Source organism: Plecotus auritus, assembly GCF_963455305.1.
Source record: "Plecotus auritus genome assembly, chromosome: 5".
Lineage (NCBI taxonomy): Eukaryota > Metazoa > Chordata > Mammalia > Chiroptera > Vespertilionidae > Plecotus > Plecotus auritus.
In genome coordinates, this window is record NC_137776.1 from 26675876 (window position 1) to 26703859 (window position 27984).

Consider the following 27984-nt stretch of genomic DNA (forward strand, 5'->3'; position numbering starts at 1 on the left):
TTTAAAGGCGGATGCTGAAGCGGAGCGCTCGATGATGGATCAGCTGCACCACAGTCAGATTCCGGTGGAGACCCCAGGGCCTCTGCTAGGTTGCAGGAGCTCCCGCGGCCGAGCTGTGGCGGGCAGCCAGCTTATCCTTCTCGGTGTCCCTTGTGCCCAGCGCGGAGCGCCATCGCCGGCGCCCGGACGCGCCAGCCAATGCGCCCCGGGCGCGCCAGCTGCTCCGGGGCCCGGGCGCGCTTGATTGGCAGCCCCCAGCCTTGGCCCCGGCGCGCCCTCCCACCCAAGACAAAGTCCAGCCCCCGTCCGCTCCGGCACCGCCACCGCCACCTCCTCTCCGCCCCGCGGGTATCCCGCGTGGGATCCTGCTCAGACCGTGCACTTCCCGCAGGCGCTGCAGAGCAGCAAGGTTCCAGGTGGCCGCACTCTGCGCCGTCCTCGCCGGGGCCGGACCATGAAGCTGGAGTTTGCGCCGCTCAATATCCCGCTGGCGCGGCGGCTGCAGACGGCGGCGGTGTTTCAGTGGGTCCTGTCCTTCCTGCTACTAGGTAAGAACCCCGCGCGCTCCGGGCTAGCCAGATCCAGGCAAAACACCGCGGTGCGTGGGGCTCCGTCTCCTCCCGCCCCGACAATCCTTGTCTAAGGACTTGCTTGGACCCTCCAACCCTTCTTCCCCTGTGAGCCAGAACGAACAGGTCAAAGAGGGCGTTTGGAGCTATCTTGGAACTCCTCTTCGCTGTCTCTCCCCACGTGAACCTCCTAGTGAATGACTGCCAACTTTATTTTTCCCTGTGCTATTTTTTTTTAAACTGAGGTGTACTTTACTTACAATAAAAGACATAGGTTATAAGCGTCCGGCCCAACGAATGTTGGCAAATGTATACACTCACGTGTAACCACGACCCAATGGAGCTATAGAACATTGCACTTTAGCCCCTCATAAATGGAAAAACAATGCCCAAGTCTTTCACACCTGATTCCTTCCTCTCCCCACCCTCATGACAAATAGCCGTGTTGGCTTTTCCGTGTTTGAGACCTTACGGATGCAAAGAGGACTGCTCCACCATTGGTTGGGTGGCTCTATCTGTAAATAATTCCACCCAGGAGTGTGTTCTGACCGTTTCCCAAGTTAAGCCCGCATGGAAACGCACTGGAGCCAGTCACAGAGGACAAGGAGTGGGGCTGGGGGGCGTCGGGCCTTACCCAAGCGCCTTTTGTCTGCATATTTGTTCTGCTTTGGAGAAATGAGGGATGGTATGAGAGGAGAAAGAAATTAGTAGGAACTTCAATTCTCCCAAGGCTGACATCATTTATACAATGTAAGATCAGATCATGGGTTGCACACTGTTGAGGCTGCAATAATAGTAACAGCACTAGTAAACTCATTACACCAGAGAGCTTTACACTTTTGAACCACTTTAGAATGTGATCACCCAGATCAGTGGTTCCCAGTCTGAGGAACTTCAAGCATATGGACACCCAGGCTCTATCCCTAGAATTTCTAATGCTTTTGTTTCAGAATGGAGCCCATGCATCATATACAGGGGTGGGCAGAAGTAGACTTACAGGTGTAAAACAAATAAATAATACAATAATTAATAAATAATAGTGCAAACATAAACTCATGTACTCACAACTGTAAAGCTATTATGCAATATGTATGTGTATATATATAAAATTTATATATTTAAAAAAATAAAAAATATATTAACAAACTTTGAGTGTAGTGTGTCGCTAGGGTTTACTGAAAAAAAAAAAAAAAGATATTCAAAACATTAACTCATTAAGTCCTCACAGGCCAAACAGAGGGTTGATACCATTACATTCCGTTTTGCTCTGGGCCAAAGGACTATGGAGATAATAACAGACACACTTTGGGGAGCTTAGTGTGTGCCAGGCCTATTCTGGCACCATATAGTCAATGTCATCTTCACAGCAACTCTCTGATGTAAGGACTGTTCATACCTGCACTTGTTTTTTTTTTTTTTTTTTTAATATATTTTTTATTGATATTTCACAGAGAGGAAAGGAGAGGGATAGAGAGTCAGAAACATCGATGAGAGAGAAACATCGATCAGCTGCCTCCTGCACACCTCCCACTGGTGATGTGCCCGCAACCAAGGTACATGCCCTTGACCGGAATCGAACCCGGGACCCTTCAGTCCGCAGGCCGACGCTCTATCCACTGAGCCAAACCGGTTTCGGCCCTGCACTTGTTTTTTATTTTAATATATTTTTATTTTATTGATTTCAGAGAGGAAGAGAGAAACATCAATGATGAGAGAGAATCATTGGTCGGCTGCTTCCTGTACGCCCCACACTGGGGATAGATCCTGCAACTCAGGCATATTCCCTGACTGGGAATCAAACTGTGACCTCCTGGTTCATAGTCAATGCTCAAACACTGAGCCACACTGGCCAGGCCCCACACTTGTTTCATAGCACTTGTACAGATGAGGGAACTAAAAGGTGAAATAAATTGTTCAAGGTCACACAGTCAGAGGTAGGAGGAGCTGGATGCAAACCCAAGTATTCTACCCCAAGTCCTTGCTTTAACCCCTGTGCGTCCAGTGTAGTGGCTTGAACTTGGAGATTGACTTGCTTGCTGATCAATCATCACATCTCTGATAGTACACTGTCCTTTTCTTTCATGATGCTTGTCATTGCTTGTATTTGTGTATGTCTGTGGTTACTTGAGAAAGGTCTGTCTTGCCATCCTTGTCCACAAGTTCAGTGAGGGAGCCCCTAGCACATGCCTCACCCATGGGAGGTAAGAAATAAATATGCGTTGAATGACTGCCTCCACTTTGTCACCCAGAAGGGAAGCTATTCAACTCACAGGTTCCTTTTTTCTTTTTAAAGATTTTTAAATTGATTTTCAGAGAAAGCGGAAGGAAGAGGGAAGGAGAGAGAGAGAAACATAAATGAGAGTTCGATTGGCTGCTTCCTGCACGCCCCCACCTGGGATTGAGCCTGCAACCTGGGCATGTACCCCGACCAGGGATCAAACTGGGGAACTCTTGGTGCATGGGACCACATTCAACCAACTGAACCACACTGTCCAGGGCTAGGTGAAACCTTTTTTATTGATTTCAGAGAGGAAGGTAGAGGGAAAGAGAGAGAAACATCAGTGATGAGAGAGAATCATTGATTGGCTGCTTCCTGCACACCCCCTACTGGAGATCGAGCCTGCAACCTGGGCATGTGCCCTTGACCAGAACTGAACCCTGGACCCTTTAGTCTGCAGGCCAAGTGCTCTATTCACTGAGCCAAACCGGCTAGGGCTAGTTGAAACCTTTTTGACACGACCTCTTCCTAGGTGCTGCTTTGTGCTTCACGTTGCATTATATTAGGATGCAAGTAATGCCTACTTCCATTATTAGTGCCAAGAGTGATCAGGTAAGATGTCATCTGAGAGGTGGTAATTGGTTTGTTGCAAACAAAAATTCCCCCTTTACCTAGTGGTTAAGTCCCTATTTAATGATTCTTGCCTGAATTAACTGTTTTATTTGGATGGCAAAAAAATGGTAGCTTACTTATTCTTTCTTTCATTCTTCACATATTAACTAGAATTTATGGAAGACTTTCCTTCCATCTTTTAGAGTCAGTTGACTACCCTACAATTCAATTCTTCTAGGAAAAGTAGGATAAAAGCTGGCTTAGTTCTTTCTACTTAACTATAAAATTTTTAAAAATATGTTTTTATTGATTTTTAGAGAGAGAGGAAGGGCGAGTGAGAAAAAACATTGATGTAAGAGAGAAACATTGATTGATTGGACCCCCGCTGGGGGTCAAACCCACAATCTGGGCATGTGTACTGACTGAGAATTGAACCAGTGACCTTTTGGCGCATGGGACAATGTTCAACCAACTGAGCCATACCAGCCAGGGCAGTTATCAGTTTTAAAGTAAGAAGTTGATGTAATAGCTACTTCTAATGGTGAAAGGGGGGATTTTATTAACTATATATATTAAGATCTCTAAATCAAAATCTTGGAATGCACTTTTCTTCCACTATCAGGAAATGAGTCTGTTATTAGCCATTGGGTTTTCTTAACAAATAGTAAAATGTTTCACTTAGTCATGAAACCAAACATTGTTTCCTTGAGATCAGTGTTAAGTATGGGTCATCCAATCTGATGATATTGTATTAGTTTTAGGTGTGCAATATAATGATTGAATATGTGTATATATTGAAAAATGATTGCCACAATAAATTTAGTTAACCTCAGTCACTACACATAATTACAATTTTTTCCATGTGATGAGAACTTTTAAGATTTACTTTTAGCAACTTTCAACTATGTAATACTATAGTATTGTTAACTATAGTCATCTTGCTGTACGTTACATCTCCAGGACTTATTTATCTCATAACTGGTAGTGTGTACTTTTTGATTCCTTCATCCCTGCTGCCAACCCCACCCATCCTGCCTCTGGGAAGCACTAATCCATTCTCTATATCTCTGAATAAGGTTTTTTTTTTTTTAGATTTCACATATCGATGAGATCATACACTATTTGTCTTTCTCTATGGGGCTTAGTCCACTAGCCTAATACCCTCAGGGTCTATTTATGTTGTCACAAATGGTAGGCTTTCCTTTTTTATGGCTGAATAATATTCCAGTGTGTGTGTGTGTGTGTGTGTGTGTGTGTGTGTGTGTGTGTGTATCACATTTTCTTTATCTGTTCATCCATCAGTGGACATTTGGGTTGTTTCTATGTTTGGCTGTTGGGGTACAGATATCTTTTCAAGATATTGATTTCATTTCCTTCAGATAAATACCCAGAAATAGGATTGCTGGATCACCTGTGATCCAATCTTAATATTCCAAAAATAAAAACATTACTAACTTGTGGGCTACCAATCTGCTGACTGAAAAGGAGCAAATTAAAAAAGAGAGCCAACATTTATTGACTATCTTTTACCTACGACCCCACATGTCACAGATTATTAGGTTTATTATTTTAGATGAGGAAAACTGAAGCTCAAGAGGTTAAATATCTTGCCTAAGACCACATGGGTGGGACTATGATGTTTTATTGAATGGGTCTATTTATTTACGTATTTATTTAAGCACCTTTACTGAGATACAGAGGTAAACTGCACGTATTTAAAGTGTACAATCTGACAAGTTGTGATATAAGAAGCCATCACCACAGTTAAGATAGTGAATATAGCCATCATCTCTAAAGGTTTCTCATACCCCTTTTGTAATCTCTCCAAGCATCCACTAATATGCTTTCTGTCATGCAGATTAGTTTGCATTTTCCAGTGTTTTATCTAAAAATGGGGTCAGATCATATGTATTCTTTTTTGTTTGGCTTCTTTCACCCAATGTAATGATTGTGAGGTCATTTTTATTGTTGTGTGTATAAGTAGTTCATTGCCTTTTTGTTATGAAGTGGAATTATAGTGAATGAGTATATTGCAATTTGTCCATTCATCTGTTGATGAATATTTGGGTGATAACCATTGTGAATAATACTCGTGTAAACTCACCTACAAGTCCTTGTATAAACACAGGCTTTCTTTCTTTTTTTAAAAAATATATTTTATTGATTTTTTTTTACAGAGAGGAAGGGAGAGAGATAGAGAGCTAGAAACATCGATGAGAGAGAAACATCGACCAGGTGCCTCCTGCACACCCCCCCACTGAGGACGTGCCCGCAACCCCCCCACTGAGGACGTGCCCGCAACCTTCAGTCCGCAGGCCGACTCTGTCCACTGAGCCAAACCGGCCAGGGCAACACAGGCTTTCTTTACACTTCAGTAAACCTAAACATGGAATGGCTGATCATGGTAGGTTCAGAGTTAACTTTTTTTTAAAAAAATGGAATTTATTGGGGTGACATTTGTTAATAAAATTATATAGGTTTCAGGTGTACAGTTCTATAACACATCATCTGAATATTGTATTGTGTGTTCATCACCCCAAGTCAAGTCTCTTTCCATCACCATTTATTCCCCCTTTATCCTTTTCCATCTCCCCTACCCCTCTTTCTGGTAATCATCATACTGTTGTCTGTCCCTATGATGTTGTTGTTGTTTTTTGTTTTTTGCTTAATCCTGTCACCTTCTTTCACCCAGCCTCCTGAAAGGTTTAACTTTTAAAGAAACTTGCCAGGCCCTGGCCGGTGTGGCTCAGTTGGCTGAACATCATCCCATGCATCGAGAGGTCGCTTGTCCGGGTTGCGAGCTTGATCACCAGTGGGCGGTGTCCAGGAGCAGTTGATGGATGTTTCTCTCTCTCTCCTCCCTTCCTCTTCCTCTAAAATCGATAAAACATATTTTTAAAAATTCTTTATAAAGAAATTGCAAAACTTTCTTCTCAAGTGGTTGTATTTTTGTGCATTCCCATCAGCAGTTTGTGAGAGTTCCAGTCACTCCATCTTTGCCATCAGTTCATATAGTCAATCTTTATAATTTTTTGTAATTTTAGTAAGTGTGTAGTGCTGTCTTATTGTAGCTTTAGTTTGCATTTCTCTAATGATTAATGATGAGCATCTTTTCACGTGCTTATTTGCCATTTGTATGTCTTCTTTGTTGAAGTACCTTTTTAAATCCTTTGTCTATCTTTGAGTTGCTTATTTTCCTATTAATGAGTTTTGAGAGTTCTGTGTGTTGTTATATAGGTTTTTCTTCAAACCTGTGAATTATCTTTTTATTCTCTACAGAGTATATTTTGAAAAACAATTTTTTAATTTACATGAAGTCCAGTTTATCCATATTTTAAAATCTGGATGTTAAAAATATGGACATAGGTATTATAGCTAAGAGATTTTTGCTTACTCCAAGGTAACAAAGTTTTTTATGCTTTCTTCTACAAGTTTTATAGTTTTAGGTTCTACATAGAGGTTAATGATACATTTTGGGTTAATTTTTGCCTATAGTGTAAGGTTTCAATTCATTTCTTGGCATATGTATAATCCAATTTTTCCAGCTCCATTTGTTTAAAAAAAGAAGCTTTTTTTTTTTTTTTTTCTCTATTGCATTTCTGCCCTTGTCAAAAGTCAGTTGTCCATATATGTGTGGTTTATTTCTGGACCCTATTCTGTTCCAGTGATCTGTTTGTCTTGATGCCAGTACCATATTGTTTCAATTATTGTGGCTTTATAATAATTCATGAAATCAAATAGTCAAATAGTATTAGCACCCAGACTTTTTCTTTTTCAGGGTTATTTTGACTATTATAGTTCCTTTGCATTTCCATATGCATTTTATTTTTCAATTTCTTTGTTAATCCTCACCTAAAGATATTTTTTCCATTGTTTTTTAGAGATAGTAGGAGGGAGAGAGAGAGAAACATTGATGTGAGAGAGAGACATCGATTGGTTGCCTCCTGCATGTCCCCCAACGAGGGCTGGGATTGAACCTGCAACCCAGATATGTGCCCAAGTATGGGAACCAAACCTGAGACCCTTCTGTGCAAGGGCCGATGTTCTAACCACTGAGCCCACTGACCAGGGCTCCATATGCATTTTAGAATCAGCCTGTCAATTTCCACGAAAAAAGCCTGCTGGGATTTTCATTGGGATTGCTTTTTTTTTTTTTTTTAATGTTTTTATTTTGTTGTTGATTTTAGAGAGAGAGGAAGGGAGGAGAGAGAGAAACTTCATTCCCCATTCGGGATGTGATTTTGCTAGAATACATCTTTTCTATAAAGCTAGGGATAGCTAAAAGCCACTATGAAGCTGAAAGTGGGTCATTGGATCAGTCACTATGTCTACTTGTATGAGATTAGAAGTCAAGACTTTCCTGCAAATAGAGGTCTCCCTGTGAGGTTCTAACTTGTTCCTAGCCAGGCAGCACTGTCTAATCTACGATGCATTATTATCGCTTATAGGTATGATTCATAATTTCCCCCATCTTTTAATTTTAGAAATTTTCAAACCTACAGAAGTACTAAAAAAATAGTTCAGTAAAGATTGTTTGTACTTAGATTCACCAGCTCTTAGCATTTTGCCACACACACACACACACACACACACACACACACACACTTTGTTGTGACTGCTGCTGTTGAACCATCCGAAAATAAGAAATTAAGTTACAGAAATCATTGTCCTTCATTGCTATGAAATACCATAGAGTATGTCTCTTGAAAAGAAGGATTTTCTATGGAATTACAATTCCATTATCATCTTCAAGAAATTTATCAGCCCGGCTGGCATGGCTCAGTGGTTGAGCGTCAACCTATGAACCAGGAGGTCATGGTTCAATTCCCACTCAGGGCACATGCACGGGTTGCGGGCTTGATCCTCTGTGTTGGGTGTGCGGGAAGCAGCTGATCAATGATTTTCATCGTTGATGCTTCTAGTTCTCTCTCCTTTTTCTCTTGAAATCAATAAAAATATATTTTTAAAAATGTATCAGTGATCTTATTTAATATGTAGTTCATATTCAGATTTCCCTAATTGTCTTCATATATTCCTTTAAAGTGAACAGTTCCTATACCTGTTACTTGTTCTTTAATCTTTTTAAGAGATTTTTAAAAAAATAGTCCCAGCCAATTATCTCGTAGAATGTCCCACAGTCCGAGTTGCCTAATTATGCTCTCATGATTAGAGTTGGATTAAACATTTTGGGTAAGAAGACCAGCAAGGTGATGGGGTATATTTTCCATTGGATCATATTAAGAGGCTTATGTTATTTTGTGATGGTATTGCTGATGTTAAATGTAATGATGATGTATACGCTTTTCAAGTGGGCGGGGCATGGCAGCACTATTCACGGTAGCCAAAAGGTGGAAACAGCCCAAATGTGCATCCACAGATGAATGGATAAATTGCAATATATTCATACAAGGGAATATTCTTCAGCCTTAAAAAGGAATAAAGTACTGGGACATGCTACAACATGGATGAACCTCAAAAACTTGATGTCTAGCCTTGGCGCAGTTGGTTGGAGCATCAAATCCCCAGTTGGGATGTGTGCAGAAGGCCAATCAATGTCTGTCTCTCTCTCTCTCTCTTTTTCCCTCCCCCTCTCTCCCCCTTTCTCTCTCCCTCTCTCTCTTCCTCTAAAGCAAGCATGTCAAACTCGTGGCCAGCGGGCCGCATGCCTCCCGCCAGCTGTAAGTTTCACATGCTTGCTCTAAAGTAAAAAAAAAAACCGATGTCTTCAAAAGGTTACATATTGGATCATACAATTTATATATAATGTCTGGAAGCAGTAAATCCATAGGTACAGAATGCAGATTGTTGGTTTTCGGGGTCAGGGGAGAGGAAAATAAGGAGTGGCTGCTTAATGGGTACAGGGTTTGATTTTGGAATGATGTTATATGAATTTTACCTCAATAAAAATTAGGGGAGGCAGGTTCCTCAACAGTGGGGAGAAAGCCAAGTCTATGGGAATGTAAGAGATAGAGGCTGACCTTCAGCTTTTCATCCAGGATGTACCTAAGTCAAGGCAGCTGAAATTCAGGCCTTCAATGTAGCTTGGTTTGTGAATCTGATCATTCTAGCAGGTATCAACATCAGCTTTGAGAGCTGTATAATATATTGGAATACACTTCGTATCTCCCTTGTCTCTTTGACCTCCAATTTAGAAGAATCATGTTACCTTGGATTGCTTGATGAGATAAAAATAGAAAATAGAGGTGATCCCTTCACCTAGTTTTTGTAGGGTTTTCTGCTTTCGATCCAATTTAGGATCAAGGGATTTAAAAATCTTCTTTGATACGATATGAAATAGAAAAGAATGTGTGCAATGTGTGTAGTGGGAGTTTAAATGAGAACAACTTCTTTAGATATTAAGATATTAAAGTGTATCAGGCGACAAAGATGTTCTGCTTAGTGCTCCAGTATTTGACTTACTATCCTATGGAAGTAAATCAAAAAGTGGGAGAGAAACATCATGGATTGGCTGACTCCTGCACCACCCCTACTGGGGATTGAGCACACGACCCGGGCATGTGCCCTGAACGGAAGTGAAGGGTGAAAGTTCTTTTTGAGTTCAAGCTGATAGAGAGTGGAAAGGAGTTTGGGGCATTGAAGCCAGCACTGGATTAGCGACTGCAGCACATAATAGCAGAGAAGGAGGCAATGGCACTCCTTAAAGTAATAGTAACAGCTGGCATTTATTGAGCACTTACTATGCACCAAACCTTATGTCTTTATGCTCCCTCCCCTCTCGTTGATATATTTCTCTTTTTATAAACATTTTTCAGTGTAACGTGTGGCATAGACATAAGAAGGAAATCTCCAGCTTAGCTTAATATATTACTTTAAGGCGTACATTCTTGTTACTACTACTCAAGCCAAGATCGGTCAGTTTTTGCATCATTAGGTGCATGAACAATTTGGATTTTGCTCTGTCATTGTGAAATGTTACAAGTAGAGATAGAGGAGCTAATATAGAAAGAGTCCCTCCTATGCTATTTCTATCTCTGGCAATAGAGTTCCTGAAAATGAAGTTTGTCACTAGAATGTGCCCCTGTGTGGGCACATGAGTAATGGCTGCTCGGTCAAGGTGAACACCTGTTGTATCCCTATGCATCCCTCCTGTCAGCAACAATCCCTCCTCCTCTTCTCCTCTCCCCCCGCTCCCTTCCCCCCTTATCTCACGTCAGTGCGAACTTTGAATTTAGGCAGATCAACCACTTATATATAGTATGTGGCTTGGGCAATTCACTGAACCTCTCTAAGCCCCATCGTCTCTTCTATGGAAAGGACATTAAGAATACTATGGCTGCTTCATTGATACCATGAATATATGAGGATTAAATGGAAATATTTTGGCCGAATACACAATACAATACTTGGTATATAGTAAACATCCAATAAATGTCAAATAATACTATGTCATTGCCATCTTGTTTTATTACCCACTTGAACTGAGGCTCAGTTTAACACCCTTTGTATGTATTAAATCTCCCTCCATGGGCCAGTGATTGGACAAGAGTGAGCAGATGCTAACCCTGATTCCTGAGGGCTTCCCTTTCTTACAGCGGAGGTGTGCATTGGAATCCTCTTGCTACTGATCTTATACAACTACTGGTTCCTGTACATCCCTTACTTGACATGGCTCTACTTTGACTGGCGTACTCCAGAGCAAGGAGGCAGGAGATCCAACTGGGTCAGAAGCTGGGCCGTTTGGAAGTACTTTAAGGACTACTTTCCAATTAATGTGAGTAGACTTGTTTTATATAGTATGATTTTGAGTTTGAAGAAGAATGAAAAATTTTTATTACATATATTTCTTTTTTATATATATTTTTATTGATTTCAGAGAGGAAGGGAGAGGGAGAGAGAGAGAGAGAGAGAGAAACATCAGTGATGAGAGAGAACCATTGATTGGCTGCCTCCTGCACTCCCCGCACTGGGGATCAAGCCCACAACCTGGCATGTGCCCTTGATCAGAATCGAACCCGGGGCCCTTCAGTCCATAGGATGATGCTCTATCCACTGAGCCAAACCAGGTAGGGCTATTACATGTATTTTAAGCTTTTCCTCTTTTAGAGGGAGAAAGCCTACAAATCAGCCCAAGTTACTAAATAGACTGTAAGCTAAGTTAAAACTTAGGCTGTTGTGAGGGGCTCTGAGCTCAGGAAATAGTTAAAAATTTGGGGAGCAGTTTTAATCCAGGGAATTAAAACAAGTCATATTCTCCATTTCCTTTTTAAAATTTTTTTCTTTTTTTTTTTTTTAATCCTCAACCAAGGATATTTTATTCCATTGATATTTTTTTTTTTAGGGAGAGTGGAGGGGAGATTGGTGGGGGAGAAAGAGAGAGAGAAAGAAACATCAATGTGAGATAGATACATCGATTGGTTGCATGGATCAAATCACAACCCAGGTACCTGTCCTTGATTGCGAATCAAACCCGGACCTTCAGTCCATAGGTGGATGCTCTAACCACTGAGCAACCAGCCAGGGCTCATATCCTCTTGACATAATTGTTAGCTATTTAGTTTCTTCCTGGAAACTAGTCAGGGAACTTTTTTTTTTTTTAAATCTCAATGTAAATGTGTTGTAGCTCATCAAAACTAGTGATTTGGATCCAAGTCACAACTACATATTTGGGTTTCATCCCCATGGAGTGCTCGTGGCTGGAGCCTTTGGAAATTTTTGTACAAATTATTCGGACTTCAAGAAGCTCTTCCCCGACTTTACTGCGTATCTCCATGTGCTTCCGATTTGGTTCCGGTGCCCTCTCTTCCGAGAATACCTGATGAGCAGTGGTAAGTAAAGGCAGATTGCTGTTTCTGCAATGTTCTAGGAAGACAGGACCACACAGAATGCCCACCCCCCCAAACCTAGCTTTAGAGTCTTTATCCCCATCTGGCACTTTTTGGATATTTCTTGCCTCCCTCACTGCACTGTAAATGCCAGCACAACACAGACTGTCCTTTTCTCTGTCCACCCACAGATCTAGCATACTGCCTGGAATTTAGGGATGTTCAATAGATGTGAATTTAATGAAAGAATAAATTGATGAGTCTATTTTATGATCCCAGATGTGGTAGAGAGAATAAAATAAGTGGTAAATGGCAGCGTTGGAAAGGTGCCTGATACACTTTTATGAATATTGTATTAAGTGTTTACTACCCAAGTCAAGTCTCCTTCCATCACCATTTATCCCCCCCTTACTTTCTTCTACCTCCCCCATCCCCTTTCTACTAATCACCATACTGTTGTCTGTGTCTATGAGGGATCCCCCCCTTAATCCCTTCACCTTTTTCACCCGATCCATACCCCCTCTCACCCCTGTCTCCTCCCCTTTGACAGTTGTCAGTCTATTCGCTATCTATGAGTCTGTTCTATTTTGTTTGTTAACTTCCATTTGGGATAGCTGGTTGGACCTGAAGAGCATTATGCTAAGTCAGTGGTCGGCAAACTCATTAGTCAACAGAGCAGCAAACCGCAGCTCGCGAGCCACATGTGGCTCGCAAGCCGAGGTTTGCCGACCACTGTGCTAAGTGAAATAAGCCAGTCAGAGAAAGAGAAGTACCATATGATTTTACTCACATGTGGAATCTAATGAACAAAAAAAACTAACAAATTAGAGTTTCATAAAAAAAATTAAAGGGAAGCTTTTTTAAAAAATATATTTTATTGATTTTTTACAGAGAGGAAGGGAGAGGGATAGAGAGTCAGAAACATCAATGAGAGAGAAACATCGATCAGCTGCCTTCTGCACACCCCCTACTGGGGATGTGCCCGCAACCAAGGTACATGCCCTTGACCGGAATCGAACCTGGGACCTTTCAGTTCGCAGGCCGATGCTCTATCCACTGACCCGAACCGGTTAGGGCAGGGAAGCTTTAAAAATTTCAAAAAAGCACAGGAAGATATTTACAGTATATAGTTGCTGATTCAAAGTATAGCCATAGGTGAGTTTGAATAGTGTAATTGAGAGCTGGTGTGGCAAATTCATGGCACAACAGATGCAGTGCACCCTGTCCGTTGCATGTCAGATACAAATAATCAACCATAGAGTCTTTCTCCATGTGGTGCCCCCACAGCCACTGCCATTTACTGGAGTTGTCATCTGAGATGAGACATGTCTATCACTGGCTTATGACACAACGAGACCTTTTCCTTTGCTATAACCTAAGATATTCCAAAAACGAAATAAATGGTACATTTGCACAATGGAATACTACTCAGCTGTAAAAAAAGAAGCAAGTCTTACTTTTTGGGACAGCATGGATGGACCTGGAGAGCATTATGCTAAGTGAAATAAGCCAGTCAGAGAAAGACAAGTACCATATGATTTCACTTATGTGTGGAATCTAATGACAAAAATAAGCTAGCAAACAAAATAGAAACAGACTCATAGATACAGAGAACAGACTAACAGCTGTCAGGTGCTAGGTGAAAAGGTGAAGGGATTAAGAAAAAATAAAATAAAAAAGACAACAGTCTGGTGATTACCAGAGGAAAGGAGACTTGACTTTGGGTGGTGAACACACAATACAATATACAGATGATGCGTTACAGAATTGTGCATTTAAAACATATATGATTTTATTAACCAATGTCACCACAATAAATTCAATAAAACATTTTTAAACACTAAAATAAAAATATCCAAACTTTTAGCCAGTGGAGGTGCAAAGTTAGAGAGTCAAACCCTCCCAGAACCTGCTTCTCAGGACAGGCCTGGGTCCGAGGCTGCCCATCTACTCTGTGTCTGCCTCAGTAGCTGCTGCTCTGGGTGCGAAAGACAGACGCGTGCGCAGACCTCAGGTAGTGAAGAACCAATAGGGTTTTAGAGATCCTTTGCTGTCAGATGTTCGTTTTGCTCTTACTCATGGGATTTCTGTGGCTTAAGTCCTTGTAAGTCCTGCCTCCAAACGCTTCCTCTTGGCTCATTTTGCTGAATAGGCACCCAGCAGGTGTCAGCCGGAGCACACTCTGTGTTTCAAGGCTCGTACTAAGGCTGGGCACGTAGTGGAGGTCAGATCACAACAGGCTATGTACCATGGGGAGGACTTTAGATTTTAGCTTGGAGGTAAGCCACGGGAACTTGTGAAGGGTTTTGAGAAAAAGAGGGACCTGACTGGATTGTGCATGTGAGAAAGATCATTCAGACAATTAGAGGGAGGTGAGCCTAGCGACTGTGATGATAGAAGAGGCCTGTTGGAGTGATCAGGGAGAGGTGATGAGGGCTCAGCTAGCACAGTGATTGCGGCAGTGGAAATACAGAAGAGGAGATTAATAGGAAAAGTAGTTAATAGATTCAGCAATACTTAATGAAGGCACCATATAGTAATACTGTAACCATATAATCAGCATCTAGCAGGGTGTCCTGCTTGTAGCAGGTGCTTAGTAAATGCTTTTGAATGAATGAATATGGTCAACATGATGGCCAAGAAGAGGGGACTACATATGGGACTTGGTTTCTGACCTGAGTGACTCAGATAGATGATGGTTCCATTCACCTTGATAGGTAACGTTGGACAAGGAACAACTCTGATGAGTGATTGAATTCATTGGGTTTGGAAACATGGAATCGGAGGTGTCTCTGAACTGTTGAGGTAGACAGAGTGTTCCAAATCTAAGCCATATATGAAATCTTGTTAGATGTGCACTGATGCCATAGAATATTGTGATTAATGTGTTTTCAATTTTTAAACGGGATAATTAGTTACACCTTTTGTTTTATTCACCAAGGGCCAGTCTCAGTTTCCAAGAAAAGTGTGTCCCACGTGCTGAGCAAGGAGGGAGGTGGAAACATTTCAGTCATTGTTCTTGGGGGTGCAGAGGAATCCTTAGATGCCCATCCCGGGAAATTCACTCTGTTCATCCGCCGGCGGAAAGGATTTGTGAAAATTGCTTTGACCCACGGGTAAGTGACTTTTCATTTCGGGTGACTGCGTCAGGGAAGGTAAGACATTATTAAATGATCACGAGGAAGTAAAGTAATTTTTGTAGCCCTTAAAGATAGTCCTCCTTCTAATCGACCTTACCATAAAAGCATGTGTGGATGTTCATGGGGAATGGACTACGACCTTCCCACAAAGGTAGCTCAAAGCCATGGCACCCACCAACTAAAATGTCTTTAAAAACAAAACAAACAAAAAACATACAAGATGTCCAGCCAAATGAACAAAGGAACCATGGCCAAAACCATAGATGAAAAATCTTCCTGGAACCTTGATTTTCTTTTTTAATATATTTTATTGATTTTTTACAGAGAGGAAGGGAGTGGGATAGAGAGCTAGAAACATCAATGAGAGAGAATCATTGATCAGCTGCCTCTTGCACACCCACTACTGGGGATGTGCCCACAACCAAGGTACATGCCCTTGACCGGAATCGAACCGGGGACCTTTCAGTCCACAGGCCGACGCTCTATCCACTGAGCCAAACTGGTTAGGGCCCTTGATTTTCTATAGAATAATTCCCATAATCACTAAGCTGCTGAAGTGCCTCCCAAAGAATTTCAACTGTAAGTCAGTTTCAATGTATGAAACACAAAGTTAGTAGCATAGGTTGACTTGGGGACATTAAATAATGGTTAGAAATCTGTTGCAAAGTCAATTGGACATTATCACACCTTTGCATCCTTTTCATTGAAACGTCTTATTCTTTCTTTTTTTCTTTGTTTTTCATTTGCAGTGCCTATTTGGTCCCTGTGTTTTCTTTTGGTGAAAATGAACTATTTAAACAAGTTAGCAACCCTGAAGGCTCATTGCTTCGAACTGTGCAGGATAAACTACAGAAGATCATGGGGTTTGCTTTGCCACTGTTCCATGCAAGAGGAATTTTTCAGTACAGTTTTGGCCTAGTGCCCTATCGGAAACCTATTCACACTGTTGGTATGTACATCGAAGACTGACGCTTGTTAAAACAAGTAAAAGCGTTACCTTACTTGGAGCATTGCTTGTTATTACTGACTGAGGTGCTAATCCAAGGGAAGTAGCTTTGAGTAAGAACTCCTTAAAATAACAATTCCATAGATGTTATTTGAGCTTCACATCCAGTATGCCTGTTATTTATAAAATGACTGTATTTTGCATTTGAGTGGGAATTGATGACTTCCAAGATCACTGCTCTTGAACTGCAGGTAGAATCCAATTTTAGAAATAAAATTTCTAGTCCTCTAGGATGAATCTGTTTCTCTGTAGCAGTAGAATATAAGAGCAATTCTTTGATGAAGTTACATCGAATCTACTTTTTTTAAATTTAATAAATCTTTATTGTTCAGATTATTACAATTGTTCTTTTTTCCCCCATAGCTCCCCTCCACCCGGTTCCCACCCCACCCTCTGTTCTTACCCTCCCGCACTGTCCTCATCCATAGGTATACGATTTTTGTCCAGTCTCTTCCTGCACCCCCCACACCCCTTTCCCCCTGAGAATTGTCAGTCCACTCCCTTTCTATGCCCCTGATTCTATTATATTCACCAGTTTATGCTGTTCATTAGATTTTTTATTCACTTGATTTTTAGGTTCACTTGTTGATAGATATGTATTCGTTGCTCATAATTTTTATCTTTACCTTCTTCTTCTTCTTCCTCTTCTTAAAGAATACCTTTCAGCATCCTATCTAATAAAAGAGTAATATGCAAATTGACCGTAACTCCAGTACACAAGATGGCTGCCCCCATGTGGTCAAAGATGGCTGCCCCCATGTGGACACAAGATAGCCGCCACAAGATGGCCAGCAGGGGAGGGCAGTTGGGAGGGACCAAGCCTGCAAGGGAGGGCAGTTGGGGGCAATCAAGCCTGCAGAGGAGGGCAGATAGGGGTGACCAGGCTGGCAGAGGAGGGAAGTTGGGGGCGACCAGGCCTGCAGGGAAGGGCAGCTGGGGGGGACCAGGCCTTCAGGGGAGGGCAGTTAAGGGCAAACAGGCTGGCAGGCAGAAACAGGGGCAATCAGGAAGGCAGGCAGGCGAGCAGTTGGGAGCCAGCAGTCCTGGATTGTGAGATTGGGCCTAAACAGGCAGTTGGACATCCCTTGAGGAGTCCCAGATTGAAGAGGGTGTAGGCTGGGCTGAGGGACACACCCCTCCATGCACGAATTTTGTGCACCGGGCCTCTAGTTTCATATTATACTGGTTTGGTGGTGATGAACTCCTTTAGCTTTTTCTTATATGTGAAGCTCTTTATCTGCCTTTCAATTCTGAGTGATAGTTTTGCTGGGTAGAGTAATCTTGGTTGTAGGTTCTTGCTATTCATCACTTTGAATATTTCTTGCCACTCCTGTCTGGCCTGCATAGTTTCTGTTGAGAAATCCGCTGACAGTTGTATGGGTGCTCCCTTGTAGGTAACTAACTGTTTTTCTCTTGATGCTTTTAATATTCTCTCTTTGTCTTTTGCTCTTGGCATTTTAATTATTATGTGTCTTGGTGTGGTCCTCTTTGGATTCCTTTTGTTTGGGGTTCTCTGTGCTTCCTGGACTTGTAAGTCTATTTCTTTCACCAGGTGAGGGGAAGTTTTCTGTCATTATTTCTTCAAATAGGTTTTCAGTATCTTTCTCTCTCTCTTCTTCTGGCACCCCCATAATTCAGATGTTGGTATACTTGAAGTTGTCCCAGAGGCTCCTTACACTATCTTCATATTTTTGGATTCTTTTTTCTTTTTGCTTTTCCGGTTGAGTGTTTTTTCTCCTTTGTATTTCAAATCTTTGACTTGATTCTTGCGATCCTCTAGTCTGCTATTAGATCTCTGTATAATATTTTTTATTTCAGTCAGTGTATGCGTAATTTCTAGTTGGTCCTTTTTCATATCCTCGAGGGTCTCGCTAAATTTATTGGCCTTTTCTAGGAAATTCTTAAAAAACCTTATAACCGTGGTTTTGAACTCTATATCCAGTCGTTTGCTTTCCTCCATATTTTTCATTTGTGATCTGTTTCTTTGTCTTTGCATTTTGGCTGCTTCCCTGAGTTGATAGAGTGGCTTTGTGTGCTAGGTGTCCTATAGGGCCCAGTGGCTCAGCCTCCCCAGTTACCTTAGGTGGACACTCTTGGTACACCCCTTTGTGGGCTGTGTGCACAGTCTTGTTGTAGTTAAGCCTTGATTGTTGTTGGTATCACTGGGAGGAATTGACCTCCAGGCCATTTGGCTGTGAGGATCAGCTGTGTCTACGCTGGGAGAACTTCTGTGCTGGAGACACCCTTATGAGACAAGACTTGCAAAAGCCTCTGTGCTCAGCTTGGATGGGGTGGAGTCTCAGGGCAGAGCAGACAGCATTGGTTTCCCATCAGCCCTGCTCTAATAGGCCCCTGTGTCTCAGTGTCCCGTGGTAATCGCTGCAAGCACCTCTGAGAGAAAGCCGCCCTCGAGTTTTGCCTGCTGCCAGACAGTCCAGTTTCTCCCCGAATGAGTCTGGGTCCCCAGAGTCTGGCCCGGAACTGGAGTTCAGTGCAGTTGGGAGCTTTTGTCTTCCTCCCGCTTGAGAAAGCCAGCTGCGTACTCAGTTTCCTGCCCTCTCTGCGTGCGCACCTAGGTACCTGCCTTCCGCAGTTCCTCTGAGTCTCAGTGTGCTTTTCTCTTTACTGACAATCCAGTTTCACCCCGTATGAGTCTAGGTTCCAAGAGTCTCGCCCGGAACTGGAGTTCAGTGCAGTCGGGAGCTTTTGTCTCTCTCCGGCTTGAGAAAGCCAGCCGTGCACTCAGTTGCCAGTCCTCTCCGTGCGTGTCTCAGTACCTCTGCCTCCTGAAGCTCCTCTGAGTCTCAGTGTGCTTTTCTCTTTCCTTCTAGTTGTAGAATTTCCACTCAGCCAGCCTTCCTGTGGTTCTGGATGATGTCCGTTTTGTCTTTTAGTTGTAGTTTTGAAATTGTTGTGCGAGGCAGCAGTTTAGGTGTTTACCTATGCTGCCATCTTGGTTTCTCCAGTTTTTTGTTTTCCGAATGTATTAATATACACAAGTTTCTGTATAAAAGATGTTTTCATCATGTTAGTATACATAGGCATCAGTTTCTATAGAAAATGCATATTTTTATGCAACTTAGCTATATTTATGTGTATCCTACTATAGACTGATTTTATTTTTTAAAGTTGCATGTTTAGCCTGATCAGCATGGCTCAGTGGTTGAGTGTGGACCTATGAACCAGGAGGTCACGGTTCAATTCCTGGCCAGGGAACATGCCCAGTTGCTGGCTAGATCCCCAGTGTAGGGTGTGCAGGAGGCAGCTGATCAATGATTCTCTCTCATCATTGATGTTTCTATCGCTTTCTTTCTCCCCCTTCCTCTCTGAAGTCAATAAAAAATATATGTTTTTCAAAGTTGCATGTTTAGGGAAATGGTGGTGGGGGAGGAGGATGACAGACCATGTTGATAAAATGGCTGAGGAGGAAAGTAATTAGCTCCTTAGGTTGAAAAGGAACTGGAGAATTGGAAATGGGAAAGCTGAGTCAGGTGCTAATATCAGAATTGACCAAAATTATATACTTCATAGGAAACTGAAGTAAGAGTCCCACTATGGATAGCCCATTAACTAAAATACAGATGTTTTCTTTTTAGGTCTCTTTCTTTAAAATAGGATTTTATTACTGTTAGCTTACAAGAACTTAGCATTTCACATGCAGTCACATGACATTTTTAAATGCTATATTTAACTCAAATGGAATGTTAGAAGGTGTTGATCCGTTAGTGTAATAGAAATACTGAGATAAATTTAAGTCTGCAATTGTGTTTTTCAGGATAAGCTGGTTACATTTTAATTGTTAATTAGTCATTTTTATATTTTATGTGCAAAATACTGTAGTTGGTATTTTGGGGGGATCTAAGGAAAATGGCAAGACATGCTTTTAGGAACTGGAAGTTTAATTAAGTGTAACACATATGCACCATGAAAGAAATTGTGAATGTTCAAAGCAAGTATATTTTTTCAGGTTAAATGATCATAGTTATCACCTGGTTGGCTTTAACATTTAAAAAATTTTACTCCTTTTAAAATTTTTATTGAATTTATTGGGGTGACATTGATTAACAAAATTATATAGGTTTTTAAGTGTACAATTCTATAATATACATCTTCTGTAGATCATATTGTGTGTTCACCATCCCAAGTCAAGTCTCCTGCTAACACCATTTATTCCCCCTGTAAACATTTTTTTTAAAAAAAGTAAAGTAGTTTGTCATTCGACATAGACTGGTTATACCTCTACTGACAAGTAATTAATTGATCAGTGGTCAAATGGAAATGACCAAATTCAAATTTGTTGTCAAGACTAGAAAACTGCAGCTTGGTTTTCACTCATGCCTGTGTCCAATGGTCTTCTCTTAAAGATTCAGGAAAAGGAAAGATTCCTTCAGCACATGTTTCTATTTACCCCTGAACAATTACATCAGAAAGACCATTTCTCGTCGCTAGCATCTTAGTTTCCACTATTACTTGAAATCTCTCGAAGCCCACGCTATGAATCTGAATGTTTCGAGGACTTGGCTGCCATGATCCAGTGGTGGTCTGGTGGGAGTCAGATGATTGAGAGCAGCCTGATGGTGTGAGCTAGATCCCTAGATGAGGTGTAGTTAAAGACTTGTGTAGTGACTTGAAATAACACAAGTTGAGGACAAGATATTTACAACTAGAGGCCTAGTGCATGAAATTTGTGTGTGTGTGTGGGGGGAATCTTCAGCCTGGCCTGCACCCTCTCGCAATCCAGGACCCTTCAGGGGATGTCTGACTGCAGGATCAGGCCTAAACTGGTAGTTGGACATCCCTCTCGCAATCCAGGACCGCAGGCTCCTAACTGCTGGCCTGTCTGCCTGCCTGATTGCCCCTAACCACTCTGCCTGCCTGCCTCATCACCGCTAACCACCTCTGCCTCAGCCCCCGCCGCTGTAGCTTTGCCCAGAAGGACGTTCAGAATGATGTCCAGAAGGTCATTCGGCTGTCCGGTCTAATTAGCATATTATGCTTTTATTATTATAAATTCCATAAACAAAAGCTGTGGATCAGTCAGATGCAACATAGAATAAAATACTGTATTATATTGGAACAGTGAAGTTACCATGTTCATTTCTATCTTAGATGAATGCACTTCAAACCCAGGGTCCTTCTTTGTCTCGTTATAGCCTTTGCCTTAAAGTCTATTTTGTCTTATATAAGTATTGCTACCCCAGCCTTTTTTTTTTCTCATTTCCATCCCTTTACTTTCAGTCTATGTGTGTCTTTCAATCTGAACTAGATCTCTTGTAGGCAGCGTATGTATGGGTCTTGCTTTCTTTTCCATTTAGCCACCCTTTGTCTTTTGATTGGAGCATATAATCCATTTACATTTAATGTAATTATTGATAGACTAGAGGACTGTTACATGAAGATTTGTGTAATAGGCCTTCCTTCCCCTGGCTGCCGGCACCGGTTTTCCTCCGGCACCTGGGACCCAGGCCTTCGCTCTGGCCACCACCTTCCATCTTAGTTCCAGCCGAAGACTTCAGTCTTTGCTGTAGCTGGAGCGCCGCTCCTGTAGCTCCCTCCGCCCCCCACCTTCCACCTCATAGCAGGCATCCCGTCCTGCGCCTGCATGCGTGCTGCCCAGAGGCCCGGAGCAGCTGGGGGGGGTGGGGCTTCTTCCATATTTGTTGGGCTAATTTGCATACTCACTCCTGATTGGCTGGTGGGTGTCATGAAGTGACGGTCAATTTGCATGTTTCTCTTTTATTAGTGTAGATATGTAGTTATTGCTATTTTGTTGTTTATATATTTTTCTTTTTTCACTTCTTTTTCTATATTAATTAGTTGTAATTTGCCAAAAAGTCCCAGTGTTAGATTATTTGCATTATGGATACCCTTACAGGCTTCCCATCAGTGTTTGTGTGCAGCACAGAAAGGGATCTAGTACCATCTTTGCTAGACTTCCACGGACTTCCTGTTAACTCCTCAGCCTGTCTTCTGATTGTGGGTGTCATAGAAGTGCTGGTTTCATTTTGATCCTTATGGCAGCATTGAAAACAACCATGCCATTAAGCCATTGGCCCTTTTTATCTGCAGGCGCACCCTGATGGCTGTGCCTAACGCTCAGCACTGACCACACGCACAATCAATACTGACATCACGACCCTGGCTGGTTTGGCTCAGCAGATAGAGCACTGGCCTGCAGACTGAAGGGTCCCGGGTTCGATTCTGGTCAAGGGCACATGCTAGCATTGCGAGCTCCATCCCAGCAGGGGGTGTGCAGGAGGCAGCCAATCAGTAATTCTCTCTCATCATTGATGTTTCTATCTATCTCTCCCTCTCCCTTCCTCTCTAAAATCAGTAAAAATATTTTTTAAAAATTAAAAAAAAATACTGATGTCACAAAGCTGGTTATTATGCATCAGCCAGATGTGCAAGGAGGTGGTGTGGGCTTGAGGTCCGACGCGGAGAGACTTAGAATGTTTCATTTATCTTCTCCGAGCCTCAGAGTTTACACCTCCAAAGAGGAGATGATTAGAATTGTCTGTCTTCTCTAACGGTTCCTGGGGAGTAGGTGACGTAATCTGTGGAGAGACACCTGTACCCTCAGGTGCTAGGGGAGTGCGAGTTGATACAGAGCAGAAGCTTCCTGACTAGATTGTTGGGAGCTAGCAAATGTGTTTCCATTTTCCTGTTAATGTTAATCAGAATCAAATAATGAGGATATAATGAGACAAATCCGGATTGTGGGGCATTGTACAAAACAGCTGGTCTGAACTCTTAAAAAATATCAATGTTGTGAAAGACCGAAAGGAGAGGGTGAGTACTCAGAGAGACACACTGGCTGTTGTGGATCGGGGGAACAGGGATAAAAGGTACTATTGAGACATTTGGTCAAGTTTGAATGTGGATTAAGTACAAAATAATATTGTGTAGAGGTTTAATTCCTTGGGTATGATAATGGTGGTGTTATGTGGGACAGTGTTTTTGTTCTTACATGCTGAAATATACAGGGATGATTGAATGCTTATTGTCTACAATTTTCAAATGGTCCTACAAAAATAAAAATAATAATACCTATACATATACATATATCAGATTCATATACGTGTGTTGGCAAAAAGTTCAAAATTGGTGAGTCTACAGTCGCGATCCACAGGTTGAGAACCGCTAGCAGGGTCACCTAAGACCATCGGAAAACACAGATAGTTACATTATGATTCATAACAGTAGCAAAATTACAGTTATGAAGTAGCAACGAAAATAATTTTATGCTTGGGGGTCACCACAACATGAGGAACTGTATTAAAGGGTCACGGCATTAGAAAGGTTGAGAATCACTGGTCTAGAGGAAGAGTGTGCAAGTGATTTTGCATTATGTTTTCTAGGATTGAAATATTTTAAAATAAAAACAGGTAGGGGGAAAAAGATAGGGAAGGGATGTACTTTAAATAAAACTGGCTTGAAACCACATGAGGACAAAAGTAGTCTATTGTGTTTCAAGTCATATTTATATCCTGATGGGGGGAAAAGCACACTAAGGGATTCTCTGAACTAGAAGGAAAGGAAGGGGAACCTTTAATTGAAATATTAATTATAGAGATTAAAAGAGATCATGTTAAGGGGACCAGTATTGTGCCAGTATGATGTATAAAGTGCTCAATAAATGTTCATGAGTGTGGTGTGTGTGTGTGTGTGTGCATGGATACACACACACTTACACTGAGCATCTTTTAAGCCTTCACCATAACCCAGAGGTTGGACTTGAACCCAGGTTTCATCTGGCACCCACGTTTGGACTCTTCACAACCCTGCTCAGCCACGCAGCTCTCCGCCTGTCCTTCCTCTAGTGTGCAGCTATGTAGCTTCTAGAGAGAGTAATTCCTATGTGAGACCCTTAGGGAGAGAAATTCTGTGGAGTTTTCATAACCACAGAAAAGCAGAACAGAGATTTCTTATTGTGAAAAATCTCTTTGCCTCAACGAGAAGAAAATAATGCCCATTTCCTAATTTTTCTCCAGCCGTATATACAGTGGCCCACGTTCTTCATCTTTGATAAATACAACACAGCGCCATAGACGTTAGAGCGAGGCTGCTGTGGAAGGCAACAGATGCATAACTGACCTCGGATTGTTGGGTGGACTTGGAACACGGAACAGGCAAGCATGCCAGCTATAAAAAGCACCGAAACATAAACAAGTGCTCTGGTTCCTGACTCTGCCACAAGTAGAAGTTGGGTGATTTTTTTCCAGGGCAACGAGTTCTCTTTCCAAGAGCAGCCTGATGCAGCTGGTTTTTCCATTGTGTCATAAAAAGAGAATTATGCAGCAGTTTGCCACTCACTTAGCTTTATGTTGAAAACATCTTTTTCTTCTCCTTAGTAGTAAACCTCTCCTTATTTGAGGAGAGAGAGAATTCTGATCAGGGGACCCTTCTCAGATTTGCATATTTTTGTTCATTATCTCTGTCTTTATCCCTAAAAAGTAATTGAGAAAGATTTCTTATTCTGGTCCAATTTTGGGATCAGTTTTGTAATGAGGGGCAGGAATACTGGCTTGAAGTTACTTCCTTTCTGTGTGTAGTTGAGGAACTTTCAGCAGCTCAGTTTCCCTACATGTAAATAGGAGGAGGTGAGTATGACTATGTCTCACACTTTGAAGGGAAAGGTCTAATGATGATACATTTAATACAGTGGCCATGTTTGGGCTTGCTGGAAGAACTCTCTGAAATACACTGAGTGGCCAGATTATTATGATCTCTGAACGCATAATAATCTGGCCACTCAGTGTATATCCTATATAATAAAAGGCTAATATGCAAATTGTCCCCTCGACCAGGAGTTCAACTAGCATGCAGGCCTGCCAGCCGCCCATGTCCCCTCCCCCTGGCCAGGCTGGCCGGACCCCACCCATGCACGAATTCATGCACTGGGCCTCATACACACACACACACACACACACACACACACACAAACACACACATACACACACACACACATATACACACACACAAACTGAGTGGCCAGATTATTATGCCTTCAGAGATCATAATAACCTGGCCACTCAGTGTATAATAAAACCACTAATAAGAAAAGGACAGAATTGAAGTTAACTGTGAGATAGTGCACAGAAAATAAGACTCAACGTCAGAATCCTCAAGTCCTAATTAAAGCAAGCTGGAAACAATACACCTCATCTCCTTAGGCGGCTGTGTCTCTTTATGTGGCCCCCACTCCCAAACTGAATAGTTAGTTGCACTTGACCTCTGTCCGTGGGATAATTTCACTATGAAAACAGAAGCTTTTTCTATAAAATCAACAATTCGCTTGGACAGTGGTCGGCAAACTGCGGCTCGCGAGCCACATGCGGCTCTTTGGCCCCTTGAGTATGGCTCTTCCACAAAATACCACGGCCTGGGCGAGTCTATTTTGAAGAAGTGGCGTTAGAAGAAGTTTAAGTTTAAAAAATTTGGCTCTCAAAAGAAATTTCAATCGTTGTACTGTTGATATTTGGCTCTGTTGACCAATGAGTTTGCCGACCACTGCACTAGGAGATTGACATATAGTCTCGTCTCTTCCCCCCCCCCCCCCCCCCCCCGTCCCAAACAACAACAAAGTTCAGAGCTCAAAGGAAGCTTAAAGTTCAGAGCTCAAAGGAAGCTTCAGACTTTTCCTAACTGTACTCATATCCATGCATGTGACAATCAAGGCCAGGGCAGAAGTTGCCTGTTAGCTCAGTGTGCTTGCTGGTGAGCTAGCACTAGGCCTGGTCCAGCCCAGTGCTTTCTATGCCTCGCCAGCTCCCACTTCCGCCCTTGACCACATTAGCCTCAGTGCATATTCCCAGCCACAACTCACAGCGTGACGGTTATGTTTCTAGTTATCCGTGTTGAATTACAAAGGACTGATGTCTACTTTATAGAAATTTGACATCAAAACTATCAAAGAAAACTGTACATGAGCTTCTTGAGGCTATATCTGGTTTAAAAGTTAGCAGTTTGAGAATATTAATGCGTATATGTGTCATGGGGATGACTCAGGATAGGCCAAAGGAAATATCCTTCTCTTTGAGTTCTATTCTCTTACTGAAAGGCCAAGCTAATCAAAGGGAATAAGCAGTTTGCTGTCCAAGCTGGTCATTGAACATCCTGCACATTTTAAACTCTTGGCATCAGTAGCAGCATCGGACCAGCAGAGGGCGCAGTGAGTAGCAGAAAAGACACAGGAGAGGAAAAGCCATGTGTACCTATCTCTGTTTTCTAAAGCCTGAGACAGGTTAGATAAAAGTTATTTATTATATAAATGGCTTTTAAAATACGTATAGTAGTTTCCAGGTTTTAAAAAAAATTAATTAGCTCTTCTTTAATTACATAGGTAAAACACAAATGTAGAAAATTTACACAGTACAGATAAAGTGAAAAGTTCCTTTATCTCTCCTTCCTTGGGTTATCAGTCTCTCTTTCCAGACTTTTTAAATACATAAAACGTTTATAATGTACCTAGAAATATAATTTTTTTCATAAATGGGATCATATATTTTTTACTTTTCCCCCACTTATTACATTTTAGACATCTCTATGTGTGCATACATATATATTATTTTATTCTTTTAAATTGAAGTATAATTGACATTTTAGTAGCTTTAGGTGTACAATGTACTAACTTGATATTTGTATATAATGCAAAATGATCTCCACAATAAATCTCGTTAACATTTGTCACCATGCATAGTTACAAAAATACTATTTTATTTGAAAAAGTTGCTGCCTGGGATTCCATTGAATGAATGTTCTATGGTTTATTTAATAATTTTTCTATTGAGACTTTTGGTTGTTTTTTTCCCCCCCACTATTACAAACAGTGGAATCCTTATGATTATGTATGTTTTTTAGTACAGATATTTAGCTACGAAGATATATGTTTTTTGAATTTTTTAGGATGACATTAAACAGAGTCAGAGGAGAGGGTTGATGTCTCAGGATTCAAGACTTCACAGTCACTCACAATAGGGGACTGTGGTCTGGCTGTCAGCTGCACCAGAGGAGGAATGCCGGTGACGCACGCGCGCAGCTGTGGCCTCTTCCCTCACAGCTGCGGGCAGCACAGTGGCTCACTTGACTCGAAGTCTGAACCACCAGGGAACTGACAATCCAGTGTCTGCCGGGAAGGGAAGTTCTTTAATTGTTGTCAAATGGCATGGGGTGACCACTGTCGGCAGCCAGTAAAATGAGAGAGGGCTTGGAGCTTGCGGGGCTGATGGGTCTGATTGCAAGATCTCTCCAGGGCTGTTCATTGAGGCAGTGGTCTGGAGTGGAGTGGTTTGGTTTCTTACGTCTGATGTATTCTCTGTTTTTGCAGTTGGCCATCCAATCCCTGTTCATCAGACTCTGAACCCAACCCGGGAGCAGGTCGAGGAGCTGCATCAGACCTACATGGAGGAGCTCAGGAAGTTATTTGAGGAGCACAAAGGGAAGTATGGCATCCCAGAGCACGACACTCTCGTTTTTAGATAACTGTCCTCTTAGAAGGCCGCAGGAGGATGGGAGAATAAATATGTTAAATACGTTAATTTTGTTCCTTGACTATGGAATTAAATTTGCACCTGAAAAGTATTATTTATGGTGACAGATGTTGATGTAGATCTGTGATAAATAAAAATACAGTGTGTGATGATAGGATAAGGTT

General features: G+C 41.8%; 1 protein-coding gene across 1 annotated transcript; it reads left to right on the forward strand.

Annotated features, from left to right (window-relative positions):
* MOGAT1 (monoacylglycerol O-acyltransferase 1) lies at window positions 1–27984 on the forward strand. The gene is made up of 6 exons (XM_080670127.1): window positions 1–548; window positions 10953–11131; window positions 11981–12185; window positions 15124–15298; window positions 16072–16271; window positions 27658–27984. Exons 1-6 carry the CDS (start codon window positions 455–457, stop codon window positions 27810–27812), a joined length of 1008 nt encoding a protein of 335 aa, XP_080526253.1. The 5' UTR covers window positions 1–454; the 3' UTR covers window positions 27813–27984.